The 15,611-nt window shown below is 59.2% G+C and overlaps 1 protein-coding gene across 1 annotated transcript in view; it reads right to left on the minus strand.

Annotated features, from left to right (window-relative positions):
- Nucleotides 1–15,611, minus strand: part of QRICH2 (glutamine rich 2) — a 34,835-nt gene continuing 19,224 nt past the window's right edge. The window contains exons 5-24 of the mRNA XM_055313263.1: nucleotides 14,317–14,592; nucleotides 13,929–14,172; nucleotides 12,868–13,286; nucleotides 12,518–12,657; nucleotides 11,464–12,397; nucleotides 10,772–10,857; nucleotides 10,164–10,261; nucleotides 9,386–9,500; nucleotides 7,224–7,478; nucleotides 6,135–6,257; nucleotides 5,974–6,048; nucleotides 5,382–5,546; nucleotides 5,153–5,274; nucleotides 4,532–4,597; nucleotides 4,177–4,278; nucleotides 3,303–3,506; nucleotides 2,782–2,929; nucleotides 2,312–2,399; nucleotides 1,412–1,546; nucleotides 1–188 (exon numbers count right to left, since the gene is read on the minus strand). Of these exons, the coding sequence (XP_055169238.1) occupies nucleotides 1–188; nucleotides 1,412–1,546; nucleotides 2,312–2,399; nucleotides 2,782–2,929; nucleotides 3,303–3,506; nucleotides 4,177–4,278; nucleotides 4,532–4,597; nucleotides 5,153–5,274; nucleotides 5,382–5,546; nucleotides 5,974–6,048; nucleotides 6,135–6,257; nucleotides 7,224–7,478; nucleotides 9,386–9,500; nucleotides 10,164–10,261; nucleotides 10,772–10,857; nucleotides 11,464–12,397; nucleotides 12,518–12,657; nucleotides 12,868–13,286; nucleotides 13,929–14,172; nucleotides 14,317–14,592 (3,983 nt within the window). The remainder of the gene's footprint in view (nucleotides 189–1,411; nucleotides 1,547–2,311; nucleotides 2,400–2,781; nucleotides 2,930–3,302; nucleotides 3,507–4,176; nucleotides 4,279–4,531; nucleotides 4,598–5,152; nucleotides 5,275–5,381; nucleotides 5,547–5,973; nucleotides 6,049–6,134; nucleotides 6,258–7,223; nucleotides 7,479–9,385; nucleotides 9,501–10,163; nucleotides 10,262–10,771; nucleotides 10,858–11,463; nucleotides 12,398–12,517; nucleotides 12,658–12,867; nucleotides 13,287–13,928; nucleotides 14,173–14,316; nucleotides 14,593–15,611) is intronic.

The following is a 15,611-nucleotide window of genomic DNA, read 5'->3' on the forward strand; positions in this document are numbered from 1 at the left end:
TCAGTGAGCAGTGGACCGCGGCCCCCGGGTGGGCTCCTCGAGCCCCTCCCCAGGAGGCACATCCCTGTGCGTCTCCGGCCCCGCGGGCAGGTTGGCCATCTCGCTGGGGCTGGGCGGGTGGGCCACACTGGGCTGAGAGAGGTGCCCCTCGGAGGACACGGGCCTGTCTTTCTGCGGCTGAGAAGGAGCTGTGAGAGGGGCCGTGGGGGGCTCAGGTGGCTCTGCCCCAGCCCCCACGCCCACCGCAGCCTGCCGGGTCCTCCCCAGCTGCCCAAAGCCCAGGGGAGCGGGGGCCCCCCGGGGCTCTGGTGGGCAGTGCAAGCCCTCACGCGAGCTCCCAAGCAGAGCTCCTTTCCAAGGCCTGGGAGTTAAAAACAATCAAGCCCCGTGTCAGTGGCCAAGAGCCTGCCTCTCTAGTAAGGTTTCCTCTCATAGTATAGGGACTGCTGAGGCAGCGTGCCCACCCACAGGTGCAGGCATTTTCCTGAGACTGCCCTCTCTCCCTCTCCTGCTCCACCTGACAGTAGATAGTGGAGTGCCAGAGGGCAGGAAGGTGAGGGACCCCCAAGAAAACAGTCACAGCCCCCACTGGATCGTCCATCCCAGCCTGCTACGCGCTGTTGCCAGCACAGGTTCTGGGGGCAGACAACTTAGGGCGGAACTCCACTGCTGCTGGCTTCCCAGCTGTGTGACCTTGGGCAAATACCTTAACTTCTCTGTGCCTCAGTTTTCTCAGCTGTAAGTGAGGCTCACAGTGGTCCCTACCTCGTAATGTTGGTATAAGGATTAAAATCGATTCATCTGTGTAAAGCTCCTGGCTGCTGTAAAGCTCCTGGCCGCCTCATTTAAGGCGAGGTGCCCTGACCAGCACCATCACTTTGCTGCTTCCGCTTCCTCAGGGCACTCACTGAGTGCTGGAGATGGAGTGGGTGGGGAGGGCATCGGGGACAGGGCAGGGGGTGGCCCCCCTAGAGAGTGGGGAGACTTGCTCAGTCACTTGAAGCTGATCGGGTCTCCTGGCTCCAGGCCAATATCCCTCTCTGCCCTCCAGGTGTGGCTGGACCCCTGGGGACCCTTAGCCCCCAGACTTTCAACAGGATTCAGCCCCTCAGGGGAGAACAGGGCCTCGAGGGACCACCAGGCACCCTGCCCCTAGTCCCTCTCCTGGGAGATGGACCCAGTGACGGCATCGAACCCCCAGGCCTGGCGCAGATCAAGAAGTCAGCAAAGATGCGTATTTTCTCTCTTCTCCCTCCCATCTTGTCTCTCAGCTCCCTGGCGCTTCCTCTCTCCAGGGAAATAAGGGCACCGACCAGCCATGGGCAGGAAAGGGGGCTGGTGGGGCAAGGGGCAGAGGCCTGGGGCAGTGGTGAGGCCTCCCGGGAGGCTGCTCCAGCCAAAAGGAAGCTACCTGAACTGCTGCCGGCCAGCATCTGAGCGCTCTGAGGCTGGGAGGGCAGCTGGCCGTTGTCGCTGAGGGACTGTTGCCGGTGCACGTGGGGCCGGGACTGCTTGGCCTTGTGCTTTGGCATCCCCGAGACAGAGGCTGGCAGGGGACAGTGAAGCAGAGGGTCAGGCCCGAGACCCCGAATGGGAGCTCTGGGGGGCCCCATGGGGATGGGGAGAGGGCTGCAGGGCAGTTGGCCACAGCCAGCCTCAGCTGCGGTCCTTCCCAGTCTGAACTACTGGATACGCCTCTCCTAAGCACCCCATTCATTCTCATGTCCGTCCATCCATCTGCCCTCCCACCCACTCAGATATCCCCTGAGGACCTACACACATCAGCCCTGGGCCTGGTGCTGCACCGGTTGTGACGTGGGCTCCTGGTTCAGGAGGGGAGGCGACTAGACAGGTGCACATGGCTCTAAGACGAGGCAGGAAGGGACAAACAGGGCACCGCAGGTCTGGCTAACTGGGGGTGGCCTCAGGGGGCTGGCAAATTCACCCAGTGGCAGGGGGCTCAGGAGGGGCATTTTGAGTTTTGAAGGAGTAGGACTCGGCCCTGGTGGAGGGAACACAGGCTGAGGCAGGCAAGCCAGTGAGGCCGCATGAGAAGGAAGGTGGCGAGAAGGATGTGGCCGTGACATCCCCGCTCATCCACTGAGGCTGGACGGCTGTCCCCAACCTGCAAACACTGACCTGGGGCGTTCAAAGCCCTGAATGTTTGGAATCAGGGAGGTAGTGGGGGAAGAAGGCACCCAGGGCCCAGGAGCCCCATGGCCTTCTAGGAGCTGAACAGACCGCCAGGGACTCCTGAGCAAGACGCCGGAAGAGTCTCTGGGAAGCGTCTCTGGGCCACCCGGACACTCACCCTCTTTGCTCAGGATGCCCGGCAACCTTGTATCCATCCGTCCCTTGTAAATATGTCCATCCAGACCCAAGATATCCACTTCGTCATGCTGTGGAGGTGGGGGCACATCTGTTACTTTGTGGCGCCCAGAGCTTGTCCTCCCGTCCTTCCTCCACGAGGGCTGGGGGGGGGGGCGAGTCATGGTCTCTCTTGACTCCCAAAACCAAATGGTGCTCAGAACCCTCCCCCAGGCTCCGGCAGCGCCAGGGTTGGAGGGAGGGCCCGTGGTGGGGGTGCTGTGCTAGATGGGCAGGTGGCCAGGATGGCGTTCTTCCCAACAAAGCATAAGAACCAGAGGCTTTAACTGCAACTGTTTCAGCAGAGGGCTGGTCACCCGCCCTTCTGGTGACTTGCATGGTTTTTCCAGAATGACTCAAGAATGTGGGGTCTTGTCAGGGCCCTCTCTCTTCACTGCAGGCAGCACCCCCCACCTTCATGGCGATCTGGACCTCCTCGGTGGGGTACAGGCCCTGGGACAGGTGCTGCAGGCGGTTGCGGCGGTAGGGGTAGGTGAGCGTGTGGCTGCCCCCGCAGCGCCGAGGCACGCTCGAGTACGTGTAGTCAGCCGTTTCTGGCACCCTGAGGGGAGGATGTGGTTCAGAGAGGATGGCTGGGGTGACCTGGGACACACCTGCGGTGGGGGCCGGCCAGCCAGGGATGGGGCAGCTGTCTCGGGGGGTCTCTGTGAGCCGGGGCCAGAGCAAGGGGGAGGAGCAGGTGAAGGAGTGGGCAGGAACCACCCTGCGGACCATCCTGAAGACCACCAACACCCTCCTTCGCCCCTGCCCCTGCCCCTCCTTTGTCTCTCTTTCACACGGACACACACGCGCTCTCTCTCCCCCTGCCTCCCTCTTTGGCAGGCCTTTCCCCAGGGGTGGATGAGACATTCACAGGGCTGTGGGTGGAGGGCAGCTGAGCCCCAAGGCCAGGGGCCCAGTCTGTGTGGTCCTACCGTTTGTAGCAGGGGGAGCTCAGACACTGTGCCTGCAGCAGCTCACGGATCATCTGGCTGCTGGCCTTGACCGAGCCTCCGAAGTGGATCTGCACCTTCTCTATGTCCATCAGCATCTTGGAGTGCATGGTGCGCAGGCGCCCCACGCTCCGCTCCAGGTGTGCCAGGTCGCCCCGAGGGAAGGCTGCATTGCCCAGCTTTAGGCTGTGGGGCGTAGGTAGACAGAGGGGTAAGGTGGCCACACCAGCCTGAGCCCACATGCAGACCCCGGCCCACTCCACCCCTTTATCTGTGCCTTTTTAAACAGGACCGTGGGTGGGCAGGAGCCCTTCCCATAGCACCCTGAGGGACCACAGATGGGGCAGCGCAGAAGCGCCAAATGGGGAGAAGCCCTGAGCACCTAGCCTTGCCCACCTGGAACCCCGAGGGCTCCAAAGCGCAGTTTGAAACCATCCTTACTGCTGAACCCCCATCCTTGGGAGATGGAAGTGCAGAGGGGAGGGGGGCAGGAGCCTGACGGGGAGGGGAGGACCTTCTGAGTCACTGAGCCCACTCTCCGGCTGGCTGATGTCAGACCACCCCTTCCTCCCATGCTGGGGTTGCTGAGACTGCTGAAGCATCTGGGGGCTGTGAGGAGGTAAAGAGGAGCTCCCCCAGACAGCCAGCACCCTCGGCAATGTCCCACCAGGATCCCCAGCAGGGACTCAAAGGCAGGTGACTACTAAGTCTTCGTGCTACCTCTTCCTGGGAAACACTGGGCGTGGGGGGCTAGCCCAGAAATCACTCCCTGCCCCCCACTGCCCAGCCAGGAGGAGGAGCCCTCCACACTGGCCCTCCCCTGAAAAGCCCTGCACAGGACCCTGCTGCCCCGTACCTGCGGCTCTGCTGCCGGACCTGCTCCAGTTCAAAGATGGTGTAGGGGCGGATGGAACGGTGCCCAGGCAGGCCCGGGCCCACGGGCATCACAGGGATAATTCTGGGCGGGGACAGAGAGAAGAGGAGGGTGGGAGAGTGCGACATCGCATTCCCAAATCCAGCACTCCACAGTCCGCGTGCCTGAGGCGGCTTCCCGTCCAGGAAGGCCGGACGGAGGGCCAGCAGGCAGCCCGGGGGAGAGGCGACAAGGAAGGACACTGCTGGAGGCAGGTAGGGAATGGGGGAGATACAGCCCTGCTGCGCCCGCCCCCCTTGTGGCCACCAGCTGGGGCTGGCCAGGTGTGGGCACTCACTGTCCGGTCACAGGCGTCTCCAGGGGACGGTCACAGGAGAGGCAGTGGAAATGTGCCAAGAGCTGCCTGTGAGGAGTGGGACAGACAGGGTGAGCGCCCTGCCCAGGGGGTCTGCCCAGAGGTGGGAGAGGTGGAGAGCGCGGAAGGCCCTGGCCCTCGCGGGCCGGGCGGCTGGGAGCTCAGCTCACCAGGGTGGCGGGCCCCACGCTACCGGGGGCCGACCTGGGCTCTGGGCCCTGGGCCCTGGGAGCACCCTGGCCCCTGCGCCCCGGCTTCGGGGCACCCACCCGGCGCCTCCCTACTGCGGTCGCGTCCTGACCCCAAGCCAGCGGGGTGGCAAAGGGCCCCCGACGGGTGCCCTGCGTGAGCCTCGGGGGCCCCCTGGCGGCCAGTAGTGGAAATCCCGGGGTTCCCGCCCGCGGCGCCGCGGCCCCCCAGGAGCACAGCGACCCCGGGAGCACGGCCCTCCGCGCCCTGGGAGGGACCGGCCTGCGCTGGAGGAGCTGGCGAGCTCCCGGAGTCTGTCACTCCAGCTGGGGGACGGTCCAGGGGGCTCAGCCATCGCCCCGGGGCCCACCGGGCGCCAGGGTCCCCCAGGCCCCGCCGCAGGCCGAGCCCCACCTGCGCATGGCCGCCGCCTCGTCTGCCTGGTAGAGCGGGGAGCGCTCCTTGAGCTGCCGCCGCAGGGCCTGCCAGCGATCCTCCAGCGACCGCTTCACCGGGTCCAGCTCCAGGCGGTCCAGCTGCGGGGGCGGGGGCGGGGCCGCGACCGTGAGCCGGGGGTGGGGGTGGGGGGGTGGGGGTGGGGGTGGCGGGGGGCACCCAGGGAAGCGCCGCCGGCCGCCCCCACCTTGCTGTCCATCTCCGCCAGCAGCTTGTCCAGCATTTTCTGCCAGTCCTGCTCCTGCCCGCTCATCTTGGCCACCAGCTCCTGCATCATGTGGTTCAGCTGCTCCGTGGTGGCATCGAACTGGACGCGGCTCACTTTGGCCGCCAGGGCGCTCTTATCAGCTTTCTGCCCGGAAAGAGAGGAGGGGGACCCCCCAGATGGGAGGGAGCCGTGGAGGGACCCCCAGATGGGAGGGAGCCGTGGAGGGACCCCCAGATGGAGGGGGCTCCCAGATGGGAGGGAGCCATGGAGAGGGCTCCCCAGATGGCAGGGAGCCGTGGAGGGGGCCCCCCAGATGGGAGGGAGCCGTGGAGGGGGCTCCTCAGATGGGAGGGAGCAGTGGAGGGACCTCAGATGGGAAGGAGCCATGGAGGACCCCCAGATGGAGGGGGCCTCCAGATGGGAGGGAGCCATGGAGGGACCCCATTGCCCTGATATGTCAACCCCAGACACTGAGTTCCCCCATTGGCTCCCCTCCACTCCTGGCCTTCCAAAGAATGACCAGAGAGACCCCGTGGGACACAGGGTGGCTCTTCTGGGCCTGGCCCTTTACCAAATCAATCTCCATTTCCAGGTGCTCCCTGTTGGCCTTTTCTTTCTCGAGCTTCTCTAGACCGTGGTACAGCACCTGGGAGGCAGGGGGAGCAGAGGATGAGGAGCAGGGGAGGAGTAAAGGCCCCGGCCCTGCTGCTGCCGCCAGTGTGGGCCCCTCACGTCAATGTCCTTCTGCTTCTGCCGATGGTCTTCGATGAGGTTGCTGGTGGTGATGTTGAGCTTCTCGCAGTCGCCCTGCACCTGCAGGATGGCACTCTGGATGTGGCCCAGCAGCTCTTCGTCCTGTGGCAGAAAAGGCAGGCTCCCTGGAGCCACTGGGCCGCACTGCTGTCCTGATAAATCAGTCCTTAAAACATCACCTAGAGGCCCCTGGGGGTTCAGTAGGTGAAGCATCTGCCTTCGGCTCAGGTCATGACCCCAGGATCCTGGGATCAAGCCCCACATTGGGCTCCTTGCTCAGTGGAGCAAGAACCTGCTTCTCCCTCTCCCTCTGCCCCTGCTCATGTTCTCTCTCTCTCTCTCTCTCTCTCTTTTTCCCTTGCTCAAATAAATAAATAAAACCTTAAAAAAAATCACCCAACAGGTAAGCCAACTTTGGCCCCCATTCTGGCTCACCACAATTCCCCCTGACAGTGAGGAGGCTCTCTGCTCTATGTGTCCACCCAACGGGATGTGAACTTCAGTGTCCCACCTCCCCATGGTGTAGCTCTGAGGACCTGGCCCGCCAGTGGGGGTGACCAGAAGAGGCCATCGAGGCTCCACAATGGTGAGGGACCCTGTGGCTCCTGAGAGCTGGGATGTGGGCTATGGCATCCCCACCTGCCCTGGGCTGGATCTCAACTCGAGTCCAAGAGGCCGGACTCAGGGACTTGTGACTCTCCCTGCCCCAACCTCCCCCAGCAAGCCTGCCCTTTGGTGGGGAATCAAGAAGGGGGTTGGAAGGCTGGCGCGAAGGGGAGTCAATGAACCCTAAAGCTCTGCCTGTCCCCCCGCAAGGCCCATGGATGCACTGCTCCACCACTCAGCCAGGCATGACGTTCCACCTGCATGGAGCCAGCTCTTCCCCATAATCTCCTGTCCCCAGAGCTAGCTCTATTGCTGCCCCTGCTGTGACCCAGGGAAAGGACCAGGGACTTTTCCACCATGGAAAGCTCTATGAGCCACTCTCTGCTCTGTGGGCCTCTGGGCTGTGGCTCCCCACTGAGGGGCACATGTGGCCACACCAGGAGGGAGGCCAGTGGGAATCACCTGGCTCTGGAGCTTGGCTTTCTTGGAGGGCCGGGAGGCAGCCAGATTGTTGACCATGTCCTGGAGCTGCTCGTAGCGCTGCACCAGCGTGCTGACCTGATGGCTCAGGTCCAGGCTGCAGGCCGGGCAGGTGGCCTCAGGGTCAATCTGGCCAGGTACCAAGGTCGCCAAGGTCTTGGAAGGAGCCATGCTCATGGACAGCAGCGTGGAAGACGAGGCCAGCATGCTCTCGATGATCATCCTGAGCTTGTCCAGCTGGGTGCGGGCAAGAAGGCAGGGCAGGGCAGTGAGTGAGGCATGGCCACGTTCTGTCCACACTGTCAGTAATTCGGGGAGTTGCTGCATCCCTCAGCACCTCACAGAACGTGGGGCATGGAGGAGGTGCCCAGTGCCTGGCCGTTAAATAGTGAACAGTTTTCAGGGAGTAGAGCCTTGATGCTGAATAAAACCCTTGCAGGATGGAGGTTTCCAGACCTTTCTCCAGCTAGCTCACTGATTCAGCGCGAGGATATGTCTCTAGCTAACCCTAGAGTGGTGATGTCGGCTGGTCAGCTCACAGACAGAGGAGCCTGACGACACTCAGACACAGCTCCAGGCCCTGGGGATGGGAGGGGTGGGCTCACCCATGCGCTGTCCTCACCCAGCAGGTGAGTAACAGGAAGTCAGTGGGATGGGTGCTACTTCCGTTACTCTCACGCTCTCATGCTCTAGGTGATAATGGATGCCTTCCGTTGGCTCTCCTGCCCTCTTCTGTTTCCCACAGTGCTGAGGGGGTCACCACAAATGACTGGTCCCAGGGTCGGCACCCGGTTTAGGGGCAGCCAGTCCCACAGCCGTGTGACCTCTCGCGTGGCTCAGAGAGGGGCTGGGCCAACCGAAGCCCCTCTCTTGGAAGTGTGTGACGCGGCAGGGCCTGGGCAGCCACTGTGGGCCACGCGTGACAGGAAAGGAAAGCTGGCAAGGAGCGCGGCGGAAGGGAGACAAGGAGGTGCTGGAGAGAGGTGGGTAAGGACAGGGACACAGAGGGACAGGTGTGCGTGGAACCAGACACGGAAAGACAGACAAGGGGCGGCCCCGGCCAGACTGTGCCCTTGGCCTGGAAGTTCCCCTTTTCCAGCCCGCATTCCCCTACCTATGCACTTTCAACCAAGCTCCCTTTCGCTTGAGCTCAGTGAGACTCCAGCTTGCTCCCAGAAGAGCCCCTAGGAGCATGTCAGAGGGCCCTGGGATGAAAAGGATAGATTAGTTCTCTCTAGAAGAGAGGAAGTTGCCTCCACAGACTATGGGCGTTGCAGTGGAGTTGGGAAGAATACGTAGGAGCCCCTGGCAAGAGCGTCCCAGCAAGAGGAGCGGCACGGGAATGCAGCAGTGTGCTCAGACGTAGGAGGCAGAGGAGGCCGGAGGATTGGGAGTGTGGAGGCCGATGCTGCCTCCAAGAGGCTGTGGCAGGAGCCCAGGCCTGCCCAGTAGGGAGTGGCTTCCCCCTGAGTGTGGCCCCCGGGGCCGCCCTGGAGGTTGCTAAGCTTAGACACTGTTTTTGGAATGACAGGTGACTCTTGGACACATAATCTGCTGCCCTCAGCCCACACTGGACTCTTGGCTTTGGGGTCGGGGAATGGTACATGCCAGCGTGCTGGCAAACATGGGGGTGGCCCAGAATGGGGCTTCTGTCACTGAGGGGCTCCTGACCTGAGTCCCCTTGGCCCAGTGACTTTTTCTATCTGATCCTTCTGCAAGCACTCAGAGGGCTGTTTCTGGTCCAGACACTCTTCAAGGGGAACATAATGGGGGTGACCCAGGTCCGCGTCACTCAGGGTTTAAAGGCAGACACTATCAGGGGCGCCTGGGGGGCTCAGTTGGTAAAGTGTCTGACTCTTAATTTTGGATTTCAGGGTCCTGGGACTGAGCCCCACATCGGGCTCCCTGCTCAGCAGGGAGTCTGCTTCTCCCTCTCCCTCTGCTCCTCCCTCTGCCTGTGCTCTCTCGTATCAATCAATCAATCAGTCTTAAAGGCAGACACTATCAAGAGACTGGAAAGACAACCCACAGAATGGGAGAAAATATTTGCAAATTGTATGTCACTTAAGAGTCTAGGAGCCCCATCCTCCAGGGCGGACCCGGAGAAGAGCCCTGGTTCCCACGGCTGAAGAGAGAATCCTCACCTGGTCCTGCAGGTAGAGGGAGGCTTCGGACACCGAATGTTCCATGCTGACCTTGCCCCGCTCTTGGCTCTCCCTCAGCTCAGCCAGTTCCTTCTCAATGTCAGCCACGGTGACTCTGAGGGGTGTGCAGAAGAGAGCCTGGCCCCCACCCCTCTCCAGGGCCCAGGCCCACCTGCCCCAGCATGTACAGAGGATGACGCGCCTCCCGCGTCAGATCCTTGCCCCACCCCACGGCAGGCTCTGTCCGGGGAGTCCCAGGTGCTGATTGTTCAGGAAGTGAGTGCCCACGTGCTAGACTGAGAGGTTTCTACAGGGTGAGCCCCACAAAGAGAGGGCTCTGAGGGGCTCTGGCAGGTGGTCTCCTCCAGCCTCCAACCAGGGACAGAGACTAGGAGCTTCTTTCCTTCCAAGCCCTGGTGCTGAGCTGTTTTAAGAACCTAGAAAAACTACCAGTGGGGCACCTGGGTGGCTCAGTGGTTAAGCATCTGCCTTTGGCTCAGGGTGTGATCCCGGAGTCCTGCATCAGGCTCCCTGCATGGAGCCGTCTTCTCCCTCTGCCTATGTCTCTGCCTCTGTCTGTGTGTCTCTCATGAATAAATAAAATCTTCAAAACAAACAAACAAAAACTTCTACCAGCAAACTACATATGGACACCCTGAAAGACATATCAGAGACGGGAGCAGTTCAGGCTGTGAGTGAACCGACGGCCTGCTGTCACCTCCTTGGCTAGAAGTATGCGACGCCTGGACATGAGCTGCCCTTGGCAGGGACATTTTACCTGAGGATTCCCAGCTGCAAGCTCAGCTGGCCATCCTTCATCTCTTTTCCTATTTCTTGCTCCCCATCGCCCTCCAGGATCCTCTGCATCCTGTCCAGCTATAAACCCCAAAGGAAGAGGAAGGTCAGGTAGGTTTGAGTTCTTTGCCTTCTGCACATGTGCCCCCTTCTCAAATCCTAGTCCTAATCCAACCCTTTGTCCGTATGTCCCTTCTGGACATCCATCTAGCCCGTGGGTGTGGCCAGCTGGCATCGGGAAAACAACTGAAGATCCAGGGGCCCCTTGCCATGACCCCTGGCCCCAGAGAGGCCCACACACTCAGCTCCAAGGCTGCTGCAGCACCAGTGGGCTCTGTTGGAAATGGCCACATGGAATGAAAGGGGCACTGGCCTCCTTGTTGGCTAGATCTTGACAGCTTTGAGCATCAGGCTTTAGATCCAGGAAAGGAACATGATGATACCTGAGGAGCATTTCCTACCTCACAGGTTGGTAAAGACCCAAGGAGATGCATTAATATAGGTGCGAGGACCATGGGAGCCATCGAGATACAAATGGAGAGTAGGATTACTGGCATTGGAGGCAAAGTGAGTGGACCCTCCCTTACTTACTTTTGTTTTTTCCTGTCGAACTTCTTTGGTTAAGGACTTGAGAGTCTTCAGCTGTTCCTGCAGGTCAGGGGGTATGCTCTTTTTGACTGAAAAATGAAGGCTGTTAATCAAAAGGATCAGATCTCCAGCGGGCCCCCAATCCCCACTCCTGGCCCCCACAGTGAAGCTACTCCAGTGAGCGGCAGGACCCGCTCCAGCTCTTCCTGGTGACCGAAGAGAGGGAACAGGAAGAAAGGAAAGAAGAGTGTCCTTACTCTATAAAAAAAAAAAATCCACTGAATGCTTACTATCCAAAAGGGCTTTGAGATTGCTGACCCATCCACCCGCTTTCCACCCGTCTCTCAGATCTTAGTTATTCTCTGGGCCCGTGGACAATGGTGAAGTCGAGTTCTTTGGCCTCTCCGCTCCCTCCCTCCCCACCCAGCCCCAGTGCTGCTGCTGCCCCGGGCCCACTGTCCTCAACTGGGCTCAGCTGCGGTCAGACAGGGCCCCAGAACTGCCTCCCTCCTCTCCTGAGGCAACTTCGCTCCACCTGGTTTTGCTCCATCTTTGGGACCCCAGAGGCTATAGTGGAGCCCAGAATGGCTAAGAAGGGACATGCTATTTGCAGTGACTCAGGAAGAAGCTCGGCCACCAGATGAGGATGATTAATACCCAGACAGTGGTCCCTCCTGTGCACGAGTGGAACCCACCCATGAGCGCCAGCAGGTACTGTATCTTCTCCAAATCCGTCTGGCCAGCCTGTTCCTCATTTAGCTCTTTCATGTTCTCCTTGAGCTCCACATAGAGGCCAATGATCTCTCCCATCAGACGAAATGTCTCCACCGCCATGGGGAAGCTAGGAGCCAGTTTATCCAGTGAATCGTGTCTTTCGCTCTGGAAATCACTCTTTTCTGATGAGACGCGGTAGAGGTTGTTCAGATAGTCCGTACTCCTGGCAGAGGTGGCTTCCTGGCCTGGACTAGTCTGGACAGAAATCCCAGGTTGGTCCACAGTATATATTTGTTTTGGATCCAAACTGACCTGGACGTGCTGATCTACCCCTGGGACGCCTGAGTCACGAAGGCCAGGAGGATACATTAGGTCATGGGATTCTGGGATGGAGTATGCATGGTCATGCTGCTCTGTACCTGGTTGTACCTGGCCATGCTGATCTGGGCCAAGTGATGTCAAATGCTCTTGATCTAGGTGTACAGATCCTGCACGAGTGCTTAATGGTGTTGGGCCATGCTGGTCTGCGCCAGGATGCATCAAACCTTGCTGGTAAGTTTCTGATAAACCTTGGCCAATACCTGCTGATACTAAACCTTGCTCGGCTAGGAGAGGTGACACCTGACCATATTGATATCTGCCAGGAGGTATTACACCATGCTGATATGGATGTGGTGATACAAATCTTGGAAACTCTGGGTGGACTGTTGGAGAGCCATGAAGCTCTGTGCCTGGTGGTATCAAGTCTTGTTGTTCTGTACCAGATCGCCTCAAGCCACGCTGATCAATTCCAGGCTGAACCAAACTACGCTGATCAACACTAGGCTGCATAAAACCATGTGGATATGTACCAGGTTGGGCCAAACCACGAGGATAGGCACCAGGTGGAACCAAACCACGTGGATAGGCACCAGGCTGTACCAAACCAGGCAGGTATGCACCTGGCTGTACCAAACTGGGTGGATATGCACTGGGTTGAACCAAGCCAGGAGGATATGTGCCAGGTTGAAAAAAGCCACGTGGATCTGTGCCAGCCTGTACTAAACCATGCTGATCTACTCCACGTTGCACCAAACCAGGCTGACCTACACCAGGCTGAACCAAACCAGGCTGACCTGTGCCAGGTTGTACCAACCCACGCTGATCCAGTCCAGGTTGGACCAAACCAGGCTGACCTGCACCAGGTTGCACCAAACCAGGCCGAGCTACACCATGTTGGACCAAACCATGTTGATCCATTTCGGGTTGGATCAAACCAGGCTGACCTGGACGAAGTTGCACCAAACCACGCTGATCCATTCCAGGTCTGACTAAAGCAGGCTGGCCTGCTCCAGGTTGGACCAAACCACGCTGATCCATACCAGGTCTGACCAAAGCAGGCTGACCTGCACCAGGCTGCACCAAACCACGCTGATCCATTCCAGGTCTGACTAAAGCAGGCTGGCCTGCTCCAGGTTGGACCAAACCACGCTGATCCATACCAGGTCTGACCAAAGCAGGCTGACCTGCACCAGGCTGCACCAAACCACGCTGATCCATTCTAGGCTGGACCAAACCAGGCCGACCTGCACCAGGCTGCACCAAGCCACGCTGATCCATTGCAGGTTGGACCAAACCAGGCTGACCTGCACCAGGTTGCACCAAACCAGGCTGAGCTACACCATGTTGGACCAAACCAGGCTGACCTGCACCAGGCTGCGCCAAACCATGCTGGTCTGTTCCAGGCTGCACCAAACCAGGCTGACCTGCACCAGGCTGCACCAAACCACGCTGATCCATTACAGGTTGGACCAAACCAGGCTGACTGGCATCAGGTTGCACCAAAACACGCTGATCCATTGCAGGTTGGACCAAACCAGGCTGACCTGCACCACGTTGTACCAAACCAGGCTGACCTGCACCATGTTGGACCAAACCAGGCTGAGCTGTACCAGGCTGCACCAAGCCATGCTGATCCATTTCAGGCTGACCTGCACCAGGCTGAACTGCACCAGGCTGCACCAAACCACGCTGATCTGTTCCAGGCTGCACCAAACCAGGCTGACCTATACCAGGTTGCACCAAACCACGCTGGTCCATTGCAGGTTGGACCAAACCAGGTCGACCTGCACTGGGCTGCACCAAGCCACGCTGATCCATTGCAGGTTGGACCAAACCAGACTGACCTGCACCACGTTGCACCAAACCAGGCTGACCTGCACCATGTTGGACCAAACCAGGCTGACCTGCACCATGTTGGACCAAACCAGGCTGAGCTGTACCAGGCTGCACCAAGCCACGCTGATCCATTCCAGGCTGACCTGCACCAGGCTGCACCAAACCACGCTGGTCTGTTCCAGGCTGCACCAAACCACGCTGGTCTGTTCCAGGCTGCACCAAACCAGGCTGACCTGCACCAGGTTGCACCAAACCAGGCTGATCCATTGCAGGTTGGACCAAACCAGGCTGACTGGCATCAGGTTGCACCAAACCATGCTGATCCATTCCAGGTTGGACCAAACCAGGCTGACCTGCACCAGGTTGCACCAAACCACACTGGTCCATTGCAGGTTGGACCAAACCACGCTGACCTGTACCAGGTTGCACCAAACCATGCTGATCCATTCCAGGTTGGACCAAACCAGGCTGACCTGCACCAGGTTGCACCAAACCACGCTGGTCCATTCCAGGTTGCACCAAACCAGGCCGACCTGCACCAGGTTGCACCAAACTACGCTGATCCATTTCAGGTTGGACCAAACCACGCTGATCCATTGCAGGTTGGACCAAACCAGGCTGAGCTGTACCAGGTTGCACCAAACCACGCTGATCCATTGCAGGTTGCACCAAACTACGCTGATCCATTTCAGGTTGGACCAAACCACGCTGATCCATTGCAGGTTGGACCAAACCAGGCTGAGCTGTACCAGGTTGCACCAAACCATGATGATCCATTCCAGGTTGCACCAAACCACGCTGATCCATTCCAGGTTGCACCAAACCACGCTGATCCATTCCAGGTTGCACCAAACCATGCTGATCCATTCCAGGTTGCACCAAACCACGCTGATCCATTCCAGGTTGCACCAAACCATGCTGACCTGCACCAAGTTGGACCAAACCATGCTGACCTGCACCAGGTTGCATCGAACCATGCTGATCCAAACCACGCTGAGCTATACCAGGTTGCACTAAACCATACTGATCCATTGCAGGTTGGACCAAACCAGGATGGCCACCAGGTTGGATAAAACTAGGCTGACCTGTACCAGGTTGGACTAAACTGTACTGGTCCATTCCAGGCTGGATCAAACCAGGCTGACCTGCACCAGGCTGCACCAAACCACGCTGATCCATTCCAAGTTGGACCAAACCATGTTGATCCATTTCCAGCTGCCTCAAAACATTCTGACCCATTGTAAGTTGGGCTAAATCTTGCTGACCCATTTCAGATGGCATCAAACTAGGCTGAACTGCACTAGGCTGGACCAAACCAAATGGATATACATCAGGCTGTACTAAGCCAAATGGATATGCAACAGGCTGTCCCCAGCCACTGGGATATGGACCAGGTTGTACCCAATCAGGTAGATAAGCACCAGGCTGGACCAAACCACTTTGATCTACAATAGGCTGCACCAAACCAGGCTGACTTACACTAGGCCGACCTGCAATAGGCTGCACCAAACCAGGCTGACTTACACTAGGCCAACCTGCAATAGGAGGCACTAAACCAGGCTGACTTACACTAGGCCAACCTGCCATAGGCAGCACCAAACCAGGCTGACTTCTGCTAGGCCGACCTGCAACAGGTGGCACCAAACCAGGCTGACTTGTACTAGGCTGACCTGCAACAGGTGGCACCAAACCAGGCTGACTTGTACTAGGCCGACCTGCAATAGGCGGCACCAAACCAGGCTGACTTGTGCTAGGCTGACCTGCAACAGGTGGCACCAAACCAGGCTGACTTGTACTAGGCTGACCTGCAACAGGTGGCACCAAACCAGGCTGACTTGTGCTAGGCCAACCTGCAATAGGTGGCACCAAACCAGGCTGACTTGTACTAGGCCGACCTGCAATAGGCGGCACCAAACCAGGCTGACTTGTACTAGGCCGACCTGCAATAGGCAGCACCAAACCAGGCTGACTT

Source organism: Nyctereutes procyonoides, unplaced genomic scaffold (assembly GCF_905146905.1).
Source record: "Nyctereutes procyonoides isolate TBG_1078 unplaced genomic scaffold, NYPRO_anot_genome, whole genome shotgun sequence".
In the NCBI taxonomy this organism is placed as follows: Eukaryota; Metazoa; Chordata; class Mammalia; order Carnivora; family Canidae; genus Nyctereutes; species Nyctereutes procyonoides.